At 45.1% G+C, this 25939-nt stretch overlaps 2 protein-coding genes across 2 annotated transcripts in view; one reads left to right on the forward strand and one right to left on the reverse strand.

The window, feature by feature from the left end:
- The first annotated feature begins 711 nt into the window (after positions 1 to 711).
- On the forward strand, positions 712 to 25257 carry tubgcp4 (tubulin, gamma complex associated protein 4). Its single transcript, XM_046348862.1, has 14 exons — positions 712 to 735; positions 2611 to 2690; positions 3039 to 3240; positions 6318 to 6483; positions 6859 to 6983; positions 7192 to 7242; positions 7467 to 7572; positions 8078 to 8185; positions 10003 to 10147; positions 20844 to 21021; positions 21582 to 21716; positions 22043 to 22159; positions 22295 to 22434; positions 24898 to 25257. The coding sequence occupies exons 1-14, from the start codon at positions 712 to 714 to the stop codon at positions 24902 to 24904; spliced, it is 1584 nt and encodes a 527-aa protein (XP_046204818.1). The 3' UTR covers positions 24905 to 25257.
- Positions 25247 to 25939, reverse strand: part of LOC124035524 (TP53-binding protein 1-like) — a 32742-nt gene continuing 32049 nt past the window's right edge. Inside the window, 1 exon segment of the mRNA XM_046348983.1 lies at positions 25247 to 25695. Coding sequence (XP_046204939.1) covers positions 25499 to 25695 — 197 coding nt within the window. The 3' untranslated portion in view covers positions 25247 to 25498.

Raw genomic sequence — 25939 nt, forward strand, 5'->3', positions numbered from 1 at the left:
AACTAACGGACAAAACCAATAACAAAGTGCTGGGGGTGTACAGTGGTGCTGCCACCCTTCCACCCCTCCCCTGATTGGAGTAAACTAACGGACAAAAATACTTCTACTGCTACTTTCGCTCGTACATGTAGTTTACTAATTATACATATATTCCTAATTTCCTCTTTCTCCAAGTGCTGGATTTTCATCCACAGCATCCAATTCAGACAGTGGTGCTGTTTCCCCTAATGCGGATTCCATCTTTAAATGTGAACTTTCACACCTACAGTCACAAGATCCACAGTATCTTTCAATATTTCATGAATTAATTTAACAATATACCCTAGTCATTTTATGTAATCATGTTGTTCTTCTCCAGTTTCAGTTGCTGTTTCCCTCTGTTATGGTGGTGGTGGAGACATTACAATGGAGACAAAAGTCCCAGAAGGTAAGGGCATTACAATGGAGACAATACAGTCCCAGAAGGTAAGGGCATTACAATGGAGACAATACAGTCCCAGAAGGTAAGGGCATTACAATGGAGACAATACAGTCCCAGAAGGTAAGGGCATTACAATGGAGACAATAGTCCCAGAAGGTAAGGGCATTACAGTGGAGACGAGACAATAGTCCCAGAAGGTAAGGGCATTACAGTGGAGACAAGACAATAGTCCCAGAAGGTGAGGGCATTACAATGGAGACAAGATAGTCCCAGAAGGTAAGGGCATTACAATGGAGACAATAAAGTCCCAGAAGGTAAGGGCATTACAATGGAGAGTGGAGACAAGACAATAGTCCCAGAAGGTAAGGGCATTACAATGGAGACAGAAGGTAAGGGCATTACAATGGAGACAATAGAGAAGGTGAGGGCATTACAGTGGAGACAAGACAATAGTCCCAGAAGGTAAGGGCATTACAATGGAGACAATAAAGTCCCAGAAGGTGAGGGCATTACAATGGAGACAATAAAGTCCCAGAAGGTAAGGGCATTACAATGGAGACAATAAAGTCCCAGAAGGTGAGGGCATTACAATGGAGACAATAAAGTCCCAGAAGGTGAGGGCATTACAGTGGAGAGGTGAGGGCATTACAATGGAGACAATAAAGTCCCAGAAGGTGAGGGCATTACAGTGGAGACAATAAAGTCCCAGAAGGTGAGGGCATTACAATGGAGACAATAAAGTCCCAGAAGGTAAGGGCATTACAATGGAGACAATAGTCCCAGAAGGTGAGGGCATTACAATGGAGACAAGACAATAGTCCCAGAAGGTAAGGGCATTACAATGGAGACAATAAAGTCCCAGAAGGTAAGGGCATTACAATGGAGACAATAGTCCCAGAAGGTAAGGGACAATACAGACAATAGTCCCAGAAGATAAGGGCATTACAGTGGAGACAAGACAATAGTCCCAGAAGGTAAGGGCATTACAATGGAGACAATACAGTCCCAGAAGGTACAATGGGCATTACAGGTGGATTACAGTGGAGACAAGACAATCCCAGAAGGTAAGGGCATTACAATGGAGTCCCAGAAGACAATACAGTCCCAGAATGAGGGCATTACAATGGAGACAATAAAGTCCCAGAAGGTAAGGGCATTACAATGGAGACAAGTCCCAGAAGGTAAGGGCATTACAGTGGAGGGACAATGGAGACAATACAGTCCCAGAAGGTGAGGGCATTACAGTGGAGACAAGACAATACAGTCCCAGAAGGTAAGGGCATTACAGTGGAGACGAGACAATACAGTCCCAGAAGGTAAGGGCATTACAGTGGAGATGAGACAATACAGTCCCAGAAGGTGAGGGCATTACAGTGGAGACAAGACAATACAGTCCCAGAAGATGAGGGCATTACAGTGGAGACAGAAGGTAAAGGCATTACAATACAGTCCCAGAAGGTGAGGGCATTACAGTGGAGATGAGACAATACAGTCCCAGAAGATGGAGGGCATTACAGTGGCATTACAGTGGAGACAAGACAATACAGTCCCAGAAGATAAGGGCATTACGAGACAATACAGTCCCAGAAGATAAGGGCATTACAGTGGAGACAATACAGTCCCAGAAGATGAGACAATACAGTCCCAGAAGGTGAGGGCATTACAATGGAGACAAGACAATAGTCCCAGAAGGTGACAGGCATTATAATGTAAGGGCATTACAGTGGAGACAGTACAGTCCCAGAAGGTGAGGGCATTACAATGGAGACAAGACAATAGTCCCAGAAGGTGAGGGCATTACAGTGGAGACACAAGATAAGAGCGTCTGCTAAATGACTTAAATGTAAATGTAAGTATTCACTCTCCTTCTGATATGACTGAGAAATCACACAAACACAATTACTTTGGAGGAAATGATTTAAGACACTCATAAAGCACTTTTCATACACCCATAGTGCTCTCACTATTTGTGTTCTCAAAGGTCAACACATTTCTAATGTGACTTAGTTTAGAAATTTTCTGTAACAATACCATCTTTCTCCCAATTTAAAGTTCTTCATGGTGGCTGCTGTGGTACAGGGGCACAAAGTTGTCACAGCGCTCAGTGCAGAGTGCATCATGGGTAGGCACAGTTGAATCAATTAGTGTGGAATATGGAAATGAGGTCATATCCTGTCTGTCCTAATTAGATCCACGGCTGTCAGATCCTGGAGACGGTGTACAAGCACAGCTGTGGAGGTCTGCCCCCTGTTCGCATGGCCCTGGAGAAGTAAGTTACGGCCACAACTTTTTCAATCAAATGTGAAGTTAACCTCTTATAGAAGCTTTATGCATTGTTTATGCTATTACTTGGATCTATGCTGCATGTATGGTGTCATCCTGAAACTGGTGCTGCAGAGTGAAATATGCAAGCCATATTTCCAGGCCACACCTGAAGGGGTTAAGATCCCAGGGTGTGTATTTAAAAAAAAATATGTTATTTCTCCCCTGGATAAATTATTCCCATGACACATGTCATCCCCTCCTACACATAAACACTTGAATCTATACTGATACCTGGCTGGTATTTCTTAGGGCAACACAACATAAAGGATCTCTCTTCTGTCTGTCTACTCAGGATCCTGGCGGTGTGCCACGGGGTGATGTACAAGCAGCTGGCGGCGTGGATGCTGCACGGTCTGCTGCTGGACCAGAGTGAGGAGTTCTATGTGAAGCAGGGGCCCAGTGCTGGAGGGGCCGCCGCCAACCAGGAGGAGGACGAGGAGGACCTGGGGATTGGAGGCCTCAGCGGTAAACAGCTGAAAGAACTACAGGACCTGGTGAGAGCCCTTATGCTAAGATTCAGGATCAGCTTATATCTTCCTCAAATCTTAACTGGCTGATCTAAGGTAAGAGGAAAAACTGATTCTAGATCAGCATCTATTGTCAATTGCATCCATGTTTCCAGCTGAGAGAACTACAGAATCTAGTGAGATGGCGGGTAGAAGTTGCCCTTAGGCACAGCTTCAGGTTCAGTTTATATCTTCCCCAAAATCCTAAACTTAAATATCGAGTGGAGAGGCAAAACTGACCTAAGATCAGTGTCTATGGGTAATATCATCCTACTTCATACCTTGGCACTTTATCTGTCCACTTGGATTTGAAGTGCTTGCGTTAGTGTAAAGATTGCACCACTACTGTTAGTGTAAAGCTTGTACCACTACTGTTAGAGTAAAGATTGCACCACTACTGTTAGTGTAAAGCTTGCACCACTACTGTTAGTGTAAAGCTTGCACCACTACTGTTAGTGTAAAGCTTGCACCACTACTGTTAGTGTAAAGATTGCACCACTACTGTTAGTGTAAAGCTTGCACCACTACTGTTAGTGTAAAGCTTGCACCACTACTGTTAGTGTAAAGCTTGCACCACTACTGTTAGTGTAAAGATTGCACCACTACTGTTAGTGTAAAGCTTGCACCACTACTGTTAGTGTAAAGATTGCACCACTACTGTTAGTGTAAAGCTTGCACCACTACTGTTAGAGTAAAGATTGCACCACTACTGTTAGTGTAAAGCTTGCACCACTACTGTTAGTGTAAAGCTTGCACCACTACTGTTAGTGTAAAGCTTGCACCACTACTGTTAGTGTAAAGCTTGCACCACTACTGTTAGAGTAAAGATTGCACCACTACTGTTAGTGTAAAGCTTGCACCACTACTGTTAGTGTAAAGCTTGCACCACTACTGTTAGAGTAAAGCTTGCACCACTACTGTTAGTGTAAAGCTTGCACCACTACTGTTAGAGTAAAGATTGCACCACTACTGTTAGTGTAAAGATTGCACCACTACTGTTAGAGTAAAGATTGCACCACTACTGTTAGAGTAAAGCTTGCACCACTACTGTTAGTTGTAAAGATTGCACCACTACTGTTAGAGTAAAGATTGCACCACTACTGTTAGAGTAAAGATTGCACCACTACTGTTAGAGTAAAGATTGCACCACTACTGTTAGAGTAAAGATTGCACCACTACTGTTAGAGTAAAGCTTGCACCACTACTGTTAGAGTAAAGATTGCACCACTACTGTTAGAGTAAAGATTGCACCACTACTGTTAGAGTAAAGATTGCACCACTACTGTTAGAGTAAAGATTGCACCACTACTGTTAGAGTAAAGATTGCACCACTACTGTTAGAGTAAAGATTGCACCACTACTGTTAGAGTAAAGATTGCACCACTACTGTTAGTGTAAAGCTTGCACCACTACTGTTAGCACCACTACTGTTAGAGTAAAGATTGCACCACTACTGTTAGAGTAAAGATTGCACCACTACTGTTAGAGTAAAGATTGCACCACTACTGTTAGAGTAAAGATTGCACCACTACTGTTAGAGTAAAGATTGCACCACTACTGTTAGAGTAAAGATTGCACCACTACTGTTAGAGTAAAGATTGCACCACTACTGTTAGAGTAAAGATTGCACCACTACTGTTAGAGTAAAGATTGCACCACTACTGTTAGAGTAAAGATTGCACCACTACTGTTAGAGTAAAGATTGCACTACTACTGTTAGAGTAAAGATTGCACCACTACTGTTACAGTAAAGATTGCACCACTACTGTTAGTGTAAAGCTTGCACCACTACTGTTAGAGTAAAGATTGCACCACTACTTTTAGAGTAAAGATTGCACCACTACTGTTAGAGTAAAGATTGCACCACTACTGTTAGAGTAAAGATTGCACCACTACTGTTAGAGTAAAGATTGCACCACTACTGTTAGAGTAAAGATTGCACCACTACTGTTAGTGTAAAGCTTGCACCACTACTGTTAGAGTAAAGATTGCACCACTACTGTTAGAGTAAAGATTGCACCACTACTGTTAGTGTAAAGCTTGCACCACTACTGTTAGAGTAAAGATTGCACCACTACTGTTAGTGTAAAGCTTGCACCACTACTGTTAGAGTAAAGATTGCACCACTACTTTTAGAGTAAAGATTGCACCACTACTGTTAGTGTAAAGATTGCACCACTACTGTTAGAGTAAAGATTGCACCACTACTGTTAGAGTAAAGATTGCACCACTACTGTTAGTGTAAAGATTGCACCACTACTGTTAGTGTAAAGCTTGCACCACTACTGTTAGAGTAAAGCTTGCACCACTACTGTTAGAGTAAAGATTGCACCACTACTGTTAGAGTAAAGATTGCACCACTACTGTTAGAGTAAAGATTGCACCACTACTGTTAGAGTAAAGATTGCACCACTACTGTTAGAGTAAAGATTGCACCACTACTGTTAGTGTAAAGATTGCACCACTACTGTTAGAGTAAAGATTGCACCACTACTGTTAGAGTAAAGATTGCACCACTACTGTTAGAGTAAAGATTGCACCACTACTGTTAGAGTAAAGCTTGCACCACTACTGTTAGAGTAAAGATTGCACCACTACTGTTAGAGTAAAGATTGCACCACTACTGTTAGAGTAAACTACTGTTAGAGTAAAGCTTGCACCACTACTGTTAGAGTAAAGATTGCACCACTACTGTTAGAGTAAAGATTGCACCACTACTGTTAGAGTAAAGCTTGCACCACTACTGTTAGAGTAAAGCTTGCACCACTACTGTTAGAGTAAAGATTGCACCACTACTGTTAGAGTAAAGCTTGCACCACTACTGTTAGTGTAAAGCTTGCACCACTACTGTTAGAGTAAAGATTGTAGGATGGATAAGATCTAAAAGTCTGTATGTACTTCCAGTCAGTTTCAGGCAGCTGATTTGGGTCATTTTCATAAGGCACAAAGCAGAGAAAAACTAACTGAAACAGGGAGTGAGTACCCAGACATTTTGGTTTTCTGTTTGAAAATGTTTTCCATTGTGTTCCCTAATGAACGATGCTGTTGTCTGTATTCCGTTGTAGAGGCTGATAGAGGAAGAGAACATGCTGGCTCCGTCCCTGCAGCAGTTCTCTCTGCGGGCTGAGATGCTGCCCTCCTACGTCCCCATCCGCGTGGCTGAGAAGATCCTCTTCGTGGGGGAGTCCGTCCAGATGTTTGAGAACCACAACCACAGCCCGTCCAGAGCTGGTGAGAACATGGTCCACACATGTACCTTTGTTATTAGCTGTAGCTACGTTTCACGTTGACTTGTTCATGATTTAGCTACAGTAGGGAAACAGTAGAGGGAGGAGAAAGGGGGCGTTTTCTGTCTTTTCACCCTCACTCAGGTCAGCACCATTAGTATTATTGCTGATTTTGGCATCTATTTGGTTTACTTTGGTTGCTACGCTTCTCTAAAAACTTCAACAACAAAAAAATCCCCAAACTATCTCGCCGAGCACTACTTCAATGTAACATATTGAGACAATATCACTTCAGGAGATCCACGTTCAACTTGGAATGGAAGATTTTGGAAGATTTGATGCATCATGTTTTCCTCCCTCTGTGTGTGTTTGTGTCCAGGCTCTATACTGAAGCACCAGGAGGACCTGTTTGCAACAGAGCTGCACCGTCTCAAACAGCAGCCCCTCTTCAGCCTAGTGGACTTTGAGAACCTCATAGACGGCATCCGCAGCACCGTGGCAGAGGTGGGCTTCGCACTTCAACATATCTGAGGAAATGTCAGATATGTGTTTTGTAAAGTCTGCTGCAGCTTCCCACTATCAGCTGGACAAAAAGGTCCTGTTCTATTCAGTTGATATTAGGGCCATATTCATCTCAATAACTCCATACATTAGTCGTCGGCATGTGAATCCAATCAACAGATGGTGAATGAATGTATCCTTCTATTTGCAGCACCTGTGGACATTAATGGTGGAGGAATCTGATCTCCTGGGGCAACTGAAGGTTTGTATTTGGACTATCTAGCTGTGACAGTTTACAGTTGATTTCAGATTGTTAGTGGTCATGTTTGAGCTCGACTACATTGCTGTCGGACTGCTGAGAATCACTTATCTACAAATCCCCTTGCATCTCAAATAACTACTCCTTATGTGATCAAGATGAGTGATTCTGTGCCTCGCCTTGTTAAAGCTGACCCCTCAAACACGCCCGTTTCTCTTTCCCTGTAGATCATAAAGGACTTTTACCTGTTGGGCCGTGGCGAGCTGTACCAGGTGTTCATTGACCACGCTCAGCACATGCTCAAGACCCCGCCCACGGCTGTCACTGAACACGGTATGTTTACAGATCCAGGATAAGTATACTCTAACAGACATCTAAACTTGATAGCGCATTCTACCTCCTAAGGGCCTACATCATTTTATGGAAAATTCCCCCTTTATTCAATCACAAACCATGGTCCTGTTGGAATACTTAAAAATGCAGTTTAAACTGGATCCTAACGTCTTCCCTTTCTTGAAGTGATCACTGATCTAACACTGTGGCGAGGTCAAAGTAGGGGTTCCAGTAAATATCTTTCACCAACCCAGTCATTTCTGATTGTTGTTATTCCAAGGAAGGAAGGAAGGAAGGAAGGAAGGAAGGAAGGAAGGAAGGAAGGAAGGAAGGAAGGAAGGAAGGAAGGAAGGAAGGAAGGAAGGAAGGAAGGAAGGAAGGAAGGAAGGAAGGAAGGAAGGAAGGAAGGAAGGATGCCGTACAGAAGAATATGAACAGGTTCATGTGTATTGCAGTCATTCTTTGGATGTAACAGTGTCTGTTTTCTCCACCCCTTCTTCCACAGACGTAAATGTGGCCTTTCAGCAGGCTGCCCACAAGGTGTTGTTGGACGATGACAACCTCCTGCCTCTCCTGCACCTCACCATCGACTACCAGGGGAAGGAGAGCAAAGGTTTGTTCCTCAGAGTGGCTTTTCATTGGAGCAGAAACCCTCTACTAGGAGTCTAGGAGATCTAACTCTATGTTTAACTAGAGCTGCTTAGAGTTCTCTTTTCACTCCCTACTAGACCTGGGCTCAGTACATGTTTATTTGAGTATTTGTTTTTAAAATACTTATTTTCAGTGTATTTTGTAATACATGCCAATACATTAAGTGTATTTCCAAATACATTCCAATATTCAGCTAGTTGTATTTTCAAAGAAAATATTTACTTTGAAATGTCTTTTGAAATTGATTGAAATACCCTAAATAGCATTTGAACACAGGTCTGCTCCCTACTAACCCATGGCCCTAACTTACTCTTCCATGTTTGCAGATCTGTAATATGGCAGAAGGTCCACCATGACACTTCTTATACATTTCTATACCAATCAGATCTGTAAACATGGAAAGTTCAGGGCCAAGGGGTAAGAAACATTGGGACCAGCGGCTGTGTGCTCCAGTATATTTTCTTGTAACCAGTTTCTGCCATCTGGTGGCTAACTGTAAGACAGTCTATGCATGCCTGTCTTGGTCATCTCTCCCTCATCTCTCCTGCTATAACCTGGGAACACCAGATGAGAGAAGGCAATCTGATGGATGTGTACTGGGAAGTCACCTGGTATCTTTTTAAAAGCAGACGAGAAAAGAAGGCTGTTGAACTTGGCACCCTAATCCACATAAGTAATCCTTCTCACCCCCCCCCCCCTTTAAGATTTAGATGCACTATTGTAAAGTGACTGTTCCACTGGATGTCATAAGGTGAATGCACCAAGTTGTAAGTCGCTCTGGATTAGAGCGTCTGCTAAATGACTTAAATGTAAATGTAATAATAGTGCACTATTCTTCACAAAGTTCTGGTCAAAGTAGTGCACTTCATAGGGAATAGGGTGCTATTTGGGATGGTAATTCTTCTATGTCTTCTACCCAGTGTGTGCCATCTTGTGAACAATGTGATGGAGTGGATCAGAGGATGTGGAGAGAAGAATGGAGTGTGTGTTATTTGGCTGAATAAAAAAAATAAAAAAAACATTTTAAAAAATGTAGGATCGTTGGAGAGAATCCCAATTGCGCTCCGGTAATGTTCAGCCACGTCCTCAGGCCATGCTCTGTCCACCATTTTTAACTTCCTTCATCACCATTCTTTTATTAAGGTCTGTTCTGTTGTATTTATTTAGCCTACCCCACCACTAATGTGCAGAGATGTTGATATGAGTCGACCAAGAAATCTGTCACAGACTGTATAATTGATGACAAGACAACCAATGGGGCCATGCAGCAGCACCAGAGACGTTTTGGTTTCTATATAAGCTATTGTTAAAAAATAGTCTAAGTTTGTAACATTACTATCAAGTGTAAAATTAGAGTTGAACAGAACCAGTTACAACTGACGTATCTGATCATCAATGGATTAGAGAAAAAGCTACTTGTTTTTAACACAGTGGCCACAACCTATCACCTAGGTAGGTGCTTGTTTAGTAGCCTATGTTGAACCTTCTTATGACAGCCTACTTCAAAAACAAATGGTACATAGTCACAAAAGTATATGGGGTGTTTGTTAAATTATTTTGAACCAAAACATGAATGGGGTGAATTTGGAGCAGCAGTTTTATTTGTTTGTTCCTGTGAGCGTTTTAAAAATATTCTTTTAGCAGAGCAGGAGGAAGGATGTTGAGCGGCAGAGTGGTTAACAAAGACTGTTCCATGAGTGAGATTTCAAACCGCCCAACTCTCCTGACATACTCTGGTGTGGAGCCATCCTGTGGCTAACGGTATGATTGTGTTCTCAGATGCCACAGGGACCAGGGAAGGGGCCACTCCCCCACAGGAGTCCTCCCCCAGGGAGGTGCCCCCTACGGGCTGGGCTGCTCTGGGCTTGGCCTACAAGGTCCAGTGGCCCCTGCACATCCTCTTCACCCCTGCCGTTCTGGAGAAGTGAGTATTGTACAGCAGGCAACGTCTGCCTCCCAAATGGTCCCTTATTCCCTATATAGTGCACTACTTTTGACCAGGGCCCAATGTGATCGCCGCAGGACCCGTAACAGTGGAGAAGTTTAGCCTCGTGCTTCAATGCTCTTAGTAGTTGTGGAAATCGACACAATATTGCTTTTTACTTTGTGCATTGCTGACTCTACCTTCAACGTGAAGTGATTTCCATTAGCAAATGTTTGTGCAAACAGACAATGGACTATTTTAACATTACACTCCCAGTTTATTAGGTACACCACCCCGTTCACCAAAATGGATCTCCCTACAGACAGTGAGTCTGTGGCTTGCTATATAATGCAGGCAGACAGGCATTGAGGCATTCAGTTACTGTTCGATTGAACGTTAGAATGGGCAAAATGACTGACCGAAGTGACTGAACGTGGTATGATCATCGCTGCCAGGCGTCCCGGATCCAGTATCTCACAAACGACCGCCCTCCTGGGCTTTTCACGCATAACAGTGTCTAGGGTTTACAGAGAATGGTGTGTCAAACAAAAACCATCCAGTCAGCGTCAGTCCTGTGAGCAAAAACCGCTCGTTGATGAGAGGTTGAAGGAGAATGGTAAGAATCATGCAATATAATAGTTGGGCCACAAACAGGCAAATAACGGCGCAGTACAACAGTGGTCTGCAGTACGGCTTTTCGCAACGCAGAACTCGCCAACCTTTGTCACAGATGGGCTATTGCAGCAGATGACCACACTGGGTTCCACTCCTAACAGGTACAAACAAGAAGAAGTGGCTCCAGTGGGCAGGCCATCACCAACACTGGACAATTGAGGAGTGGAAAAACATTGCCTGGTCCGACGAATCCGTGTCCTGTTGCATCATGTTGATGGCAGATGTAGGATAAGTCCATGGAACCCATCCTGCCTGGTGGCAATGGTACAGTCCGATGGATGCTGGTAGACCATAGCCAATCTGCAGCAACTGTGTGGTGCCATCATGTCAGCATGGAACCCATCCTGCCTGGTGTCAATGGTACAGTCCGATGGATGCTGGTAGACCATAGCCAATCTGCAGCAACTGTGTGGTGCCATCATGTCAGCATGGAACCCATCCTGCCTGGTGTCAATGGTACAGTCCGATGGATGCTGGTAGACCATAGCCAATCTGCAGTAACTGTGTGGTGCCATCATGTCAGCATGGAACAACATCCCTGTGGAGCATTTCCGGCTTGTAGAATCCATTCCCCAAAGAATTCAGGCTCATAACTCATCTTGAAAAACGTAATGATTTATTATTTAAATATTGAAAGAGCTGGGGCTATGGAGAGAAACAAAACGGTGCTGTTTCAGGCCATGTGGTAAACAACAGTGCGCTGTGGATGGAGGTGTGAGCATGCGGGTCTGGATGGAGGTGTGAGCATGCGGGTCTGGACGGAGGTGTGAGCATGCGGGTCTGGACGGAGGTGTGAGCATGCGGGTCTGGACGGAGGTGTGAGCATGCGGGTCTGGACGGAGGTGTGAGCATGCGGGTCTGGACGGAGGTGTGAGCATGCGGGTCTGGACGGAGGTGTGAGCATGCGGGTCTGGACGGAGGTGTGAGCATGCGGGTCTGGACGGAGGTGTGAGCATGCGGGTCTGGACGGAGGTGTGAGCATGCGGGTCTGGACGGAGGTGTGAGCATGCGGGTCTGGACGGAGGTGTGAGCATGCGGGTCTGGACGGAGGTGTGAGCATGCGGGTCTGGACGGAGGTGTGAGCATGCGGGTCTGGACGGAGGTGTGAGCATGCGGGTCTGGACGGAGGTGTGAGCATGCGGGTCTGGACGGAGGTGTGAGCATGCGGGTCTGGACGGAGGTGTGAGCATGCGGGTCTGGACGGAGGTGTGAGCATGCGGGTCTGGACGGAGGTGTGAGCATGCGGGTCTGGACGGAGGTGTGAGCATGCGGGTCTGGACGGAGGTGTGAGCATGCGGGTCTGGACGGAGGTGTGAGCATGCGGGTCTGGACTGAGGTGTGAGCATGCGGGTCTGGACGGAGGTGTGAGCATGCGGGTCTGGACGGAGGAGATGTAGACGTTGATTGTGTGCATCTGTAAGTTGTTGTTTCTTAGGTCTGTATTCGGTTATTAACTAAAAAAGTGAATTTGGGCTGTTCTGGAGGCAAAGGGATGTCTGACCCAGTACTAGATGGGTATACCTAATACACTGGTCAGTGAGTGTATATAACCACTGGAGGCAAAGGGGTATCTGACCCAGTACTAGATGGGTATACCTAATACACTGGTCAGTGAGTGTATATAACCACTGGAGGCAAAGGGGTATCTGACCCAGTACTAGATGGGTATACCTAATACACTGGTCAGTGAGTGTATATAACCACTGGAGGCAAAGGGGTGTCTGACCCAGTACTAGATGGGTATACCTAATACACTGGTCAGTGAGTGTGTATAACCACTGGAGGCAAAGGGGTATCTGACCCAGTACTAGATGGGTATACCTAATACACTGGTCAGTGAGTGTATATAACCACTGGAGGCAAAGGGGTGTCTGACCCAGTACTAGATGGGTATACCTAATACACTGGTCAGTGAGTGTATATAACCACTGGAGGCAAAGGGGTATCTGACCCAGTACTAGATGGGTATACCTAATACACTGGTCAGTGAGTGTATATAACCACTGGAGGCAAAGGGGTGTCTGACCCAGTACTAGATGGGTATACCTAATACACTGGTCAGTGAGTGTATATAACCACTGGAGGCAAAGGGGTATCTGACCCAGTACTAGATGGGTATACCTAATACACTGGTCAGTGAGTGTATATAACCACTGGAGGCAAAGGGGTGTCTGACCCAGTACTAGATGGGTATACCTAATACACTGGTCAGTGAGTGTATATAACCACTGGAGGCAAAGGGGTGTCTGACCCAGTACTAGATGGGTATACCTAATACACTGGTCAGTGAGTGTATATAACCACTGGAGGCAAAGGGGTGTCTGACCCAGTACTAGATGGGTATACCTAATACACTGGTCAGTGAGTGTATATAACCACTGGAGGCAAAGGGGTATCTGACCCAGTACTAGATGGGTATACCTAATACACTGGTCAGTGAGTGTATATAACCACTGGAGGCAAAGGGGTGTCTGACCCAGTACTAGATGGGTATACCTAATACACTGGTCAGTGAGTGTATATAACCACTGGAGGCAAAGGGGTATCTGACCCAGTACTAGATGGGTATACCTAATACACTGGTCAGTGAGTGTATATAACCACTGGAGGCAAAGGGGTGTCTGACCCAGTACTAGATGGGTATACCTAATACACTGGTCAGTGAGTGTATATAACCACTGGAGGCAAAGGGGTGTCTGACCCAGTACTAGATGGGTATACCTAATACACTGGTCAGTGAGTGTATATAACCACTGGAGGCAAAGGGGTGTCTGACCCAGTACTAGATGGGTATACCTAATACACTGGTCAGTGAGTGTATATAACCACTGGAGGCAAAGGGGTGTCTGACCCAGTACTAGATGGGTATACCTAATACACTGGTCAGTGAGTGTATATAACCACTGGAGGCAAAGGGGTGTCTGACCCAGTACTAGATGGGTATACCTAATACACTGGTCAGTGAGTGTGTATAACCACTGGAGGCAAAGGGGTATCTGACCCAGTACTAGATGGGTATACCTAATACACTGGTCAGTGAGTGTATATAACCACTGGAGGCAAAGGGGTGTCTGACCCAGTACTAGATGGGTATACCTAATACACTGGTCAGTGAGTGTATATAACCACTGGAGGCAAGGGGTGTCTGACCCAGTACTAGATGGGTATACCTAATACACTGGTCAGTGAGTGTGTATAACCACTGGAGGCAAAGGGGTATCTGACCCAGTACTAGATGGGTATACCTAATACACTGGTCAGTGAGTGTATATAACCACTGGAGGCAAAGGGGTGTCTGACCCAGTACTAGATGGGTATACCTAATACACTGGTCAGTGAGTGTATATAACCACTGGAGGCAAAGGGGTATCTGACCCAGTACTAGATGGGTATACCTAATACACTGGTCAGTGAGTGTATATAACCACTGGAGGCAAAGGGGTGTCTGACCCAGTACTAGATGGGTATACCTAATACACTGGTCAGTGAGTGTATATAACCACTGGAGGCAAAGGGGTATCTGACCCAGTACTAGATGGGTATACCTAATACACTGGTCAGTGAGTGTATATAACCACTGGAGGCAAAGGGGTGTCTGACCCAGTACTAGATGGGTATACCTAATACACTGGTCAGTGAGTGTATATAACCACTGGAGGCAAAGGGGTGTCTGACCCAGTACTAGATGGGTATACCTAATACACTGGTCAGTGAGTGTATATAACCACTGGAGGCAAAGGGGTGTCTGACCCAGTACTAGATGGGTATACCTAATACACTGGTCAGTGAGTGTATATAACCACTGGAGGCAAAGGGGTATCTGACCCAGTACTAGATGGGTATACCTAATACACTGGTCAGTGAGTGTATATAACCACTGGAGGCAAAGGGGTGTCTGACCCAGTACTAGATGGGTATACCTAATACACTGGTCAGTGAGTGTATATAACCACTGGAGGCAAAGGGGTATCTGACCCAGTACTAGATGGGTATACCTAATACACTGGTCAGTGAGTGTATATAACCACTGGAGGCAAAGGGGTGTCTGACCCAGTACTAGATGGGTATACCTAATACACTGGTCAGTGAGTGTATATAACCACTGGAGGCAAAGGGGTGTCTGACCCAGTACTAGATGGGTATACCTAATACACTGGTCAGTGAGTGTATATAACCACTGGAGGCAAAGGGGTGTCTGACCCAGTACTAGATGGGTATACCTAATACACTGGTCAGTGAGTGTATATAACCACTGGAGGCAAAGGGGTGTCTGACCCAGTACTAGATGGGTATACCTAATACACTGGTCAGTGAGTGTATATAACCACTGGAGGCAAAGGGGTGTCTGACCCAGTACTAGATGGGTATACCTAATACACTGGTCAGTGAGTGTATATAACCACTGGAGGCAAAGGGGTGTCTGACCCAGTACTAGATGGGTATACCTAATACACTGGTCAGTGAGTGTATATAACCACTGGAGGCAAAGGGGTGTCTGACCCAGTACTAGATGGGTATACCTAATACACTGGTCAGTGAGTGTATATAACCACTGGAGGCAAAGGGGTATCTGACCCAGTACTAGATGGGTATACCTAATACACTGGTCAGTGAGTGTATATAACCACTGGAGGCAAAGGGGTATCTGACCCAGTACTAGATGGGTATACCTAATACACTGGTCAGTGAGTGTATATAACCACTGGAGGCAAAGGGGTGTCTGACCCAGTACTAGATGGGTATACCTAATACACTGGTCAGTGAGTGTATATAACCACTGGAGGCAAAGGGGTGTCTGACCCAGTACTAGATGGGTATACCTAATACACTGGTCAGTGAGTGTATATAACCACTGGAGGCAAAGGGGTGTCTGACCCAGTACTAGATGGGTATACCTAATACACTGGTCAGTGAGTGTATATAACCACTGGAGGCAAAGGGGTGTCTGACCCAGTACTAGATGGGTATACCTAATACACTGGTCAGTGAGTGTATATAACCACTGGAGGCAAAGGGGTGTCTGACCCAGTACTAGATGGGTATACCTAATACACTGGTCAGTGAGTGTATATAACCACTGGAGGCAAAGGGGTTTCTGACCCAGTACTAGATGGGTATACCTAATACACTGGTCAGTGAGTGTATATAACCACTGGAGGCAAAGGGGTGTCTGACCCAGTACTAGATGGGTATACCTAATACACTGGTCAGTGAGTGTATATAACCACTGGAGGCAAAGGGGTATCTGACCCAGTACTAGATGGGTATACCTAATACACTGGTCAGTGAGTGTATATAACCACTGGAGGCAAAGGGGTGTCTGACCCAGTACTAGATGGGTATACCTAATACACTGGTCAGTGAGTGTATATAACCACTGGAGGCAAAGGGGTATCTGACCCAGTACTAGATGGGTATACCTAATACACTGGTCAGTGAGTGTATATAACCACTGGAGGCAAAGGGGTATCTGACCCAGTACTAGATGGGTATACCTAATACACTGGTCAGTGAGTGTATATAACCACTGGAGGCAAAGGGGTATCTGACCCAGTACTAGATGGGTATACCTAATACACTGGTCAGTGAGTGTATATAACCACTGGAGGCAAAGGGGTATCTGACCCAGTACTAGATGGGTATACCTAATACACTGGTCAGTGAGTGTATATAACCACTGAAGGCAAAGGGGTATCTGACCCAGTACTAGATGGGTATACCTAATACACTGGTCAGTGAGTGTATATAACCACTGGAGGCAAAGGGGTATCTGACCCAGTACTAGATGGGTATACCTAATACACTGGTCAGTGAGTGTATATAACCACTGGAGGCAAAGGGGTATCTGACCCAGTACTAGATGGGTATACCTAATACACTGGTCAGTGAGTGTATATAACCACTGGAGGCAAAGGGGTGTCTGACCCAGTACTAGATGGGTATACCTAATACACTGGTCAGTGAGTGTATATAACCACTGGAGGCAAAGGGGTATCTGACCCAGTACTAGATGGGTATACCTAATACACTGGTCAGTGAGTGTATATAACCACTGGAGGCAAAGGGGTATCTGACCCAGTACTAGATGGGTATACCTAATACACTGGTCAGTGAGTGTATATAACCACTGGAGGCAAAGGGGTGTCTGACCCAGTACTAGATGGGTATACCTAATACACTGGTCAGTGAGTGTATATAACCACTGGAGGCAAAGGGGTGTCTGACCCAGTACTAGATGGGTATACCTAATACACTGGTCAGTGAGTGTATATAACCACTGGAGGCAAAGGGGTGTCTGACCCAGTACTAGATGGGTATACCTAATACACTGGTCAGTGAGTGTATATAACCACTGGAGGCAAAGGGGTATCTGACCCAGTACTAGATGGGTATACCTAATACACTGGTCAGTGAGTGTATATAACCACTGGAGGCAAAGGGGTATCTGACCCAGTACTAGATGGGTATACCTAATACACTGGTCAGTGAGTGTATATAACCACTGGAGGCAAAGGGGTATCTGACCCAGTACTAGATGGGTATACCTAATACACTGGTCAGTGAGTGTATATAACCACTGGAGGCAAAGGGGTATCTGACCCAGTACTAGATGGGTATACCTAATACACTGGTCAGTGAGTGTATATAACCACTGGAGGCAAAGGGGTGTCTGACCCAGTACTAGATGGGTATACCTAATACACTGGTCAGTGAGTGTATATAACCACTGGAGGCAAAGGGGTATCTGACCCAGTACTAGATGGGTATACCTAATACACTGGTCAGTGAGTGTATATAACCACTGGAGGCAAAGGGGTGTCTGACCCAGTACTAGATGGGTATACCTAATACACTGGTCAGTGAGTGTATATAACCACTGGAGGCAAAGGGGTGTCTGACCCAGTACTAGATGGGTATACCTAATACACTGGTCAGTGAGTGTATATAACCACTGGAGGCAAAGGGGTATCTGACCCAGTACTAGATGGGTATACCTAATACACTGGTCAGTGAGTGTATATAACCACTGGAGGCAAAGGGGTGTCTGACCCAGTACTAGATGGGTATACCTAATACACTGGTCAGTGAGTGTATATAACCACTGGAGGCAAAGGGGTATCTGACCCAGTACTAGATGGGTATACCTAATACACTGGTCAGTGAGTGTATATAACCATTGTTTGTACCGTCATGTTTTCGTATTGCATTCCTCACAAGTTCTCTGTTCATATTTGGGGCGGCAGGGTAGCCTAGTGGTTAGAGCAGAGGTGGGCAAACTTTTTGACTCGGGGGCCACAATGGGTTCTAAAATTTGACAGATGGGTATACCTAATAGCATTTGGAGGGAGTGTTTGGGCCGGATATACAGCTGGTCAAACCTCATAGCACAGTAAGAACACTACAACCCAATATTAACTGTCTTTCAAATGTGAAAAATAGCCCTATCAGTTAATAAATTTGTCTGAAGGAATATGCAAGATATGGCATTTACATACTGTTTCGCAGATACTGGGAGGAGGAAATGTAAATAGATTAAAATAACATACGCACTGTTATTTATCAAGATTGCGTCTGTTTTTAATAAGTTTCAATCGAAGGTGCAAAGTTAAAGAAACCAACATTTATAGAAAAATGGAATCACTTTCAACATTCAAAACATATTATTACACAACGAAATACTCATGCTCAATAATATCTACTTGTGTTAAACTCCGCAAAATCATATGGATGGATTGTCCTGACCCAGCTCTACAAACTACGCCCTCGCATACAGACATGCTGTCAGTGCAGCTGTTTATAAATAACCGTGTTAATTGTTTGTACCGCCTGTGCGTAAATCATTGCTCTTTTCGCACTTGCATCCAACAACGGTCAATGTGTTTTGAGTGCGCCATCTAGAAACGTCATTCTTTTCTATAATTTGGACAAGTTCGGGGGCGGATTAAAAAGCCAGGGCAGCCTAGTGACCATGTCTGGGTTAGAGCGTTGGACTAGTAACCGAAAGGTTTCAAGTTCAAATCCCCGAGCTGACAAGGTACAAGTCTGTTGTTCTGCCCCTGAACAGGCAGTCATCCCATTGTTCCTAGGCCGTCATTGAAAATAAGAATTTGTTCTTAACTGACTTGCCTAGTTAAATAAAGGTTAAAAAATATATATATAACTTGTTTTTATTTTCCTTATGATCAGTTGTGTCCGATTCAGTTTAGACTTAGCTAGTCTTGCTGAAACTGACACTATCATCATAGCACATTCACGACCGTGTCCTGTCCCCCAGGTATAATGTAATATCCATGACTCTGTCCTGTCCCCCAGGTATAATGTAATATCCCTGACTCTGTCCTGTCTCCCAGGTATAATATAATATCCCTGACTCTGTCCTGTCTCCCAGGTATAATATAATATCCCTGACTCTGTCCTGTCTCCCAGGTATAATATAATATCCCTGACTCTGTCCTGTCTCCCAGGTATAATATAATATCCCTGACTCTGTCCTGTCTCCCAGGTATAATGTAATATCCCTGACTCTGTCCTGTCTCCCAGGTATAATATAATATCCCTGACTCTGTCCTGTCTCCCAGGTATAATGTAATATCCCTGACTCTGTCCTGTCTCCCAGGTATAATGTAATATCCCTGACTCTGTCCTGTCTCCCAGGTATAATGTAATATCCCTGACTCTGTCCTGTCTCCCAGGTATAATATAATATCCCTGACTCTGTCCTGTCTCCCAGGTATAATGTAATATCCCTGACTCTGTCCTGTCTCCCAGGTATAATGTAATATCCCTGACTCTGTCCTGTCTCCCAGGTATAATGTAATATCCCTGACTCTGTCCTGTCTCCCAGGTATAATGTAATATCCCTGACTCTGTCCTGTCTCCCAGGTATAATGTAATATCCCTGACTCTGTCCTGTCTCCCAGGTATAATGTAATATCCCTGACTCTGTCCTGTCTCCCAGGTATAATATAATATCCCTGACTCTGTCCTGTCTCCCAGGTATAATATAATATCCCTGACTCTGTCCTGTCCCCCAGGTATAATGTAATATCCCTGACTCTGTCCTGTCTCCCAGGTATAATATAATATCCCTGACTCTGTCCTGTCTCCCAGGTATAATATAATATCCCTGACTCTGTCCTGTCTCCCAGGTATAAATAATATCCCTGACTCTGTCCTGTCTCCCAGGTATAATATAATATCCCTGACTCTGTCCTGTCTCCCAGGTATAATATAATATCCCTGACTCTGTCCTGTCCCCCAGGTATAATGTAATATCCCTGACTCTGTCCTGTCTCCCAGGTATAATATAATATCCCTGACTCTGTCCTGTCTCCCAGGTATAATATAATATCCCTGACTCTGTCCTGTCTCCCAGGTATAATATAATATCCCTGACTCTGTCCTGTCTCCCAGGTATAATATAATATCCCTGACTCTGTCCTGTCCCCAGGTATAATGTAATATCCCTGACTCTGTCCTGTCTCCCAGGTATAATGTAATATCCCTGACTCTGTCCTGTCTCCCAGGTATAATGTAATATCCCTGACTCTGTCCTGTCCCCCAGGTATAATATAATATCCCTGACTCTGTCCTGTCTCCCAGGTATAATGTAATATCCCTGACTCTGTCCTGTCTCCCAGGTATAATATAATATCCCTGACTCTGTCCTGTCTCCCAGGTATAATATAATATCCCTGACTCTGTCCTGTCTCCCAGGTATAATATAATATCCCTGACTCTGTCCTGTCTCCCAGGTATAATATAATATCCCTGACTCTGTCCTGTCTCCCAGGTATAATATAATATCCCTGACTCTGTCCTGTCTCCCAGGTATAATATAATATCCCTGACTCTGTCCTGTCTCCCAGGTATAATATAATATCCCTGACTCTGTCCTGTCTCCCAGGTATAATATAATATCCCTGACTCTGTCCTGTCTCCCAGGTATAATATAATATCCCTGACTCTGTCCTGTCTCCCAGGTATAATATAATATCCCTGACTCTGTCCTGTCTCCCAGGTATAATGTGATATTTCGTTACCTGCTGAGTGTGCGTCGGGTGCAGTCTGAGCTGCAGCACTGCTGGGCTCTACAGATGCAGAGGAAACACCTCAAATCCAACCAGACAGACGCTGTCAAGTGGAGGCTACGTAACCACATGGCTTTCCTGGTGGACAACCTGCAGTACTACCTACAGGTGATTATATCTCCAGGAAATGACATGTGTCATTTAGCAGACTCTGTCACAGTAGTGAGTGCATACGTTTTCATATTTGTCCCCCGTGGGAATCGAACCCTTGCTTTCCAAGTGCCATACTCTACCAACTGAGCCACACGGAACCACAACCACGTGTCATCTGTACATCCAAAGACTAAGTACTGTACAGTGCATCTGGTCTGTTTTTAAGAATAGAGAGCAGTAGTAAAGACAAGACTGTATAGGTTTTTTACCTGTTCATATTCAGCTTTGGGAGGAAATTTGAGAGGCTCAATGCACCACACTCAGTTTACCACGGCCATATTAATGCAAACAAGCATTCCTTTCTTTGTTCTACAAATACAATGCACATTTGTTTTTGCTGCTCGGGCCCTCTTTCAAAACTGGTCCCATATCTGTATAGCCAGCTCAAAGGTGGTCATAGGAGTTGGCAAGACAACACATCTATTCCTATGACCAGGCTATGAATGACCTTGTTGTTGGTGCCATATTTCTAACATGGCTGTGCTGCTCCTCCTCTCTCCTCCCTCGTCTCTCAGGTGGACGTACTGGAGTCTCAGTTCTCTCAGCTGCTGCAGCAGATCAACTCCACCAGAGACTTTGAGAGCATCCGGCTGGCCCACGACCACTTCCTTAGCAACCTGCTAGCACAGTCCTTCATCCTGCTCAAGCCGGTTAGCGTCTCAATTTATTAGCATTTGACGTGAATACAATGTGGCAGTAATTTAAGGCCACTTCAACGACTTCTTTATTGCAGTCACGTTATGCAGATGATCAGATTGCCATGTCACTTTGATATGGTTCCTGACAAGGTAACCACTTACCTGACCCAATGGCACAACACGACTGAAATGAAGACAACCTTGAACGTGTTATTGCGTGTTGAGTGCTAATCATGCATAACAACACTATCAAATTAGGATTCAGCTTTGAATGACCACTTAGCTATGGTTTCCCATTCATTTTTTTATTTTGTCCAATGTCTTCTCTCCTATCCCAGGTGTTCCATTGTCTGAATGAGATCCTGGAGCTGTGTCATAACTTCTGCTCATTGGTCAGCCAGAACGTGGCTCCGCTGGATGAGAGAGGAACAGCCCAACTGGACATCTTGGTCAAGGTAAGTCTGCTAGAACTGCTAACAATAACCTTTCACCCATTGTCACGTCTATATTACTATATTATAGTAATTGCTTGTAATCTTTGGTGCTAAATGGCCAATGTAAACAATGAAGTACTTCATCTGTAATTTCAGGGTTTCAGTCGTCAGTCCTTCCTGCTCTTCAAGATCCTGTCAGGTGTCAGAAACCACCAGATCAACTCTGACCTGGCTCAGCTGCTGCTCAGGCTGGACTACAACAAGTACTACACCCAGTCAGGAGGCACCCTGGGCAGGTAGGGACCTGACATGACACTACACCCTGGGCAGATAGGGACCTGACATGACACTACACCCTGGGCAGATAGGGACATGACACTACACTACACCCTGGGCAGATAGGGACCTGACACTACACTACACCCTGGGCAGGTAGGGACCTGACATGACACTTTACCCTGGGAAGGTAGGGACCTGACATGACACTACACACTGGGCAGGTAGGGACCTGACATGACACTACACCCTGGGCAGGTAGGGACCTGACATGACACTACACTACACCCTGGGCAGGTAGGGACCTTACATGACACTACACCCTGGGCAGATAGGGACCTGACATGACACTACACTACACCCTGGGCAGGTAGGGACCTGACATGACACTACACCCTGGGCAGGTAGGAACTGACATGACACTACACCCTGGGCAGGTAGGGACCAGACATGACACTACACCCTGGGCAGGTAGGGACCAGACATGACACTACACCCTGGGCAGGTAGGGACCAGACATGACACTACACCCTGGGCAGGTAGGAACTGACATGACACTACACCCTGGGCAGATAGGGACCTGACATGACACTACACTACACCATGGGCAGGTAGGGACCAGACATGACACTACACCCTGGGCAGGTAGGAACTGACATTACACTACACCCTGGGCAGATAGGGACCTGACATGACACTACACTACACCATGGGCAGGTAGGGACCTGACATGACACTACACTACACCCTGGGCAGGTAGGGACCTGACATGACACTACACCCTGGGCAGGTAGGGACCAGACATGACACTACACCCTGGGCAGGTAGGGACCTGACATGACACTACACCCTGGGCAGGTAGGGACCAGACATGACACTACACCCTGGGCAAGTAGGGACCTGACACCCTGACACTGACACTACACCATGGGCAGGTAGGGACCTGACATGACACTACACTACACCCTGGGCAGGTAGGGACCTGACATGACACTCCACCCTGGGCAGGCAGGGACCTGACATGACACTACACTACACCCTGGGCAGATAGGGACCTGACATGACACTACACTACACCCTGGGCAGGTAGGGACCTGACATGACACTGCACTCTGGGCAGATAGGGACCTGACACTACACTACACCCTGGGCAGGTAGGGACATGACACTCCACTACACCCTGGGCAGGTTGGGACATGACACTACACTACACCCTGTGTACGGCTTTATTGGGTCTGTGTTAGTACTTGCTGTAGACGGCTGTATTGGGTCTGTGTTAGTACTTGCTGAACACTGCAGTACTGGGTCTGTGTTAGTACTTGCTGAAGACGGCTGTATTGGGTCTGTGTTAGTACTTGCTGAAGACGGCTGTATTGGGTCTGTGTTAGTACTTGTCGAAGACGGCAGTACTGGGTCTGTGTTAGTACTTGTCGAAGACGGCTGTATTAGTACTTGCTGAAGACGGCTGTATTGGGTCTGTGTTAGTACTTGCTGAAGACGGCTGTATTGGGTCTGTGTTAGTACTTGCTGAAGACTGCAGTACTGGGTCTAGTTCTGGCTGAGGCTGGATGTGGATCAACTGAGTCTGTGCTTGTACTGACTGATGATCCAGCATCTCCACTACTGACAAACTGAAGCATAGCACCTGTAAATTATAGATGAATACTATTCATTTGATCCTCTGCATCAGGCCCATTCAAACTGGCTTACCCAGATTTCCTTTTATACATTTTCAAATAGAAAATACTATTTACACTATGGCTTGGCTGAATACTTGGTTATTATTACTGAGAGATGTGCATCCATATTGCCCAGTATGCCCAGCAACTTTTAAATTCAATATATACATCAATAGTCAATGTATTGCTTTCCATCTTGCATTAGTCTAGAGTTGTAACTAAACCTTGACTGAGAGACTAGATAATCATTGTCTTGTTTTAAAATTGTGTCCCTATGAGCAGTGCCATCACGCCCATATATTGTCTGGACTGGCTTTGAGGTTGCTGCTGGAAATCTCGAGTTTCATTTTGTGCACATCTTTTCCGAGCTGCAGTTTATAAACACTGTTGCCCTTTGTATTTCACTCACATTTGTCAAGCACAAAGTCACAGAACACATTCCTGGAAGTGTCTGGCAAGCAACAGACAGACCAGGAGATGCACTGCAAGCTAGTACATCAACTTAACGTTACTGTTATTTGCGGACATCAAACAAGTTTAGCTGATCCCGCAATTCACTCTCATGGTGTTTTCTCCTTTCGTGACCAGAAGGATAGTTCCACTTCATCCTCTCATCGAAGTTGTAAACATTGACACCCGCTTTGACGAGGGGAGGCGGGGCCCTACGCAACTTGCGGAGTGAGCGTATAGGGCTGCTCGGCTCTGGTGGGGAAAATGCTAAACTGACCCAAGATCAGCGTCTAGAGGGAACTTAACCCTACACACCCCTCAACACTGATACCTGTATTTTGCCTTCATTTGCAGTTTCTGATTGGGAGAGAAAGTGGAGGATGATTTCCAGATGAGGTCTTGAGTAACAAGCGTTCCAGACCATTTATCTTCAAGTCGGATGGAAGGATATGAAAATCAGTATGTTGTTGCATAACCCCATTGTGTCCTGAAACCTCTTCTTTTCAATGATTATTCTGTATGGTTCCTCTAGCCTGGTCCCAGATCGGTTTGCTCTGTATGAGTTGGCTTTACAGCACAAACCGATTTGAGAACAGGCTGTTTCAATCAGATACAAGCTCTGTTACTTACCCTATTGTATAAATTGTAAATACTGTATCATTAATGTGTGTGCCTTTTCATGAAGAAACAGACAAATAAACCATTAAAATGAAAGTCAGTTTATTATTCCATAAAAACAGACAGGTTAAAACTATATACAGTAGCATGCAATAGAACTGACAATACATTTAATGTGGTTGACGGTGTGTATGTAGGTACAAGTTGCTCCTAAACACTGACACAGGGTCAGATATCACCCCTCATTATGATTGTGAGTTGGGAAACTGATCCCAGATCTGAGGATAAGAGCATCTTCTACCTACAATAAACCTTTGTGTGTGAAGGGAGGCTTGGATTAGGATGAAGGTGGGGATGTGTAGTCATGATGATATTGGGGGTTGCTATGGTAACCCAGGCGCTCCCCACAGATCAGACTGTGGATTAGCCACTCGGGCGACACCATGGGTACTTCCTGTGATGTCACACTCTTCAGAACCAATGGCGGACAGGTGCGGTCTGTGACCACCACATCAAACTTGCCCACAGGAATGTCTGTTGACGCAAACATAAGACGCGTTATGAAAGCAGACATCCAGAATATGCATTTGTCTCTACTCAAGGCTCATGGTCATCTTTTTGGCTTTTACTCTAGAATGTTACCTAGTGATCATCTTGAACTACTTGTTGCGTAAGGATCAAGATTAGAAACATTAGCTTGACAATAATGTAACACAGGAGAACAAAGTGGAAAAGGTGGATTGAACCCGTGACCTTCAGGGCTAATAAGTGTTAGGGG

Source organism: Oncorhynchus gorbuscha, linkage group LG05 (assembly GCF_021184085.1).
Source record: "Oncorhynchus gorbuscha isolate QuinsamMale2020 ecotype Even-year linkage group LG05, OgorEven_v1.0, whole genome shotgun sequence".
NCBI classification, from domain to species: Eukaryota; Metazoa; Chordata; class Actinopteri; order Salmoniformes; family Salmonidae; genus Oncorhynchus; species Oncorhynchus gorbuscha.

Bases quoted from the DNA above. Each gene is read 5' to 3' on its own strand.
- tubgcp4 (XM_046348862.1), top strand. From the start codon at position 712: ATGGAGACAATAAAGTCCCAGAAG. The intron at 3,241-6,317 runs GTGAGAGCCCTT...ATTCCGTTGTAG, and splicing joins TGAAAGAACTACAGGACCTG to AGGCTGATAGAGGAAGAGAA. The intron at 10,148-20,843 runs GTGAGTATTGTA...CCTGTCTCCCAG, and splicing joins ACCCCTGCCGTTCTGGAGAA to GTATAATGTGATATTTCGTT.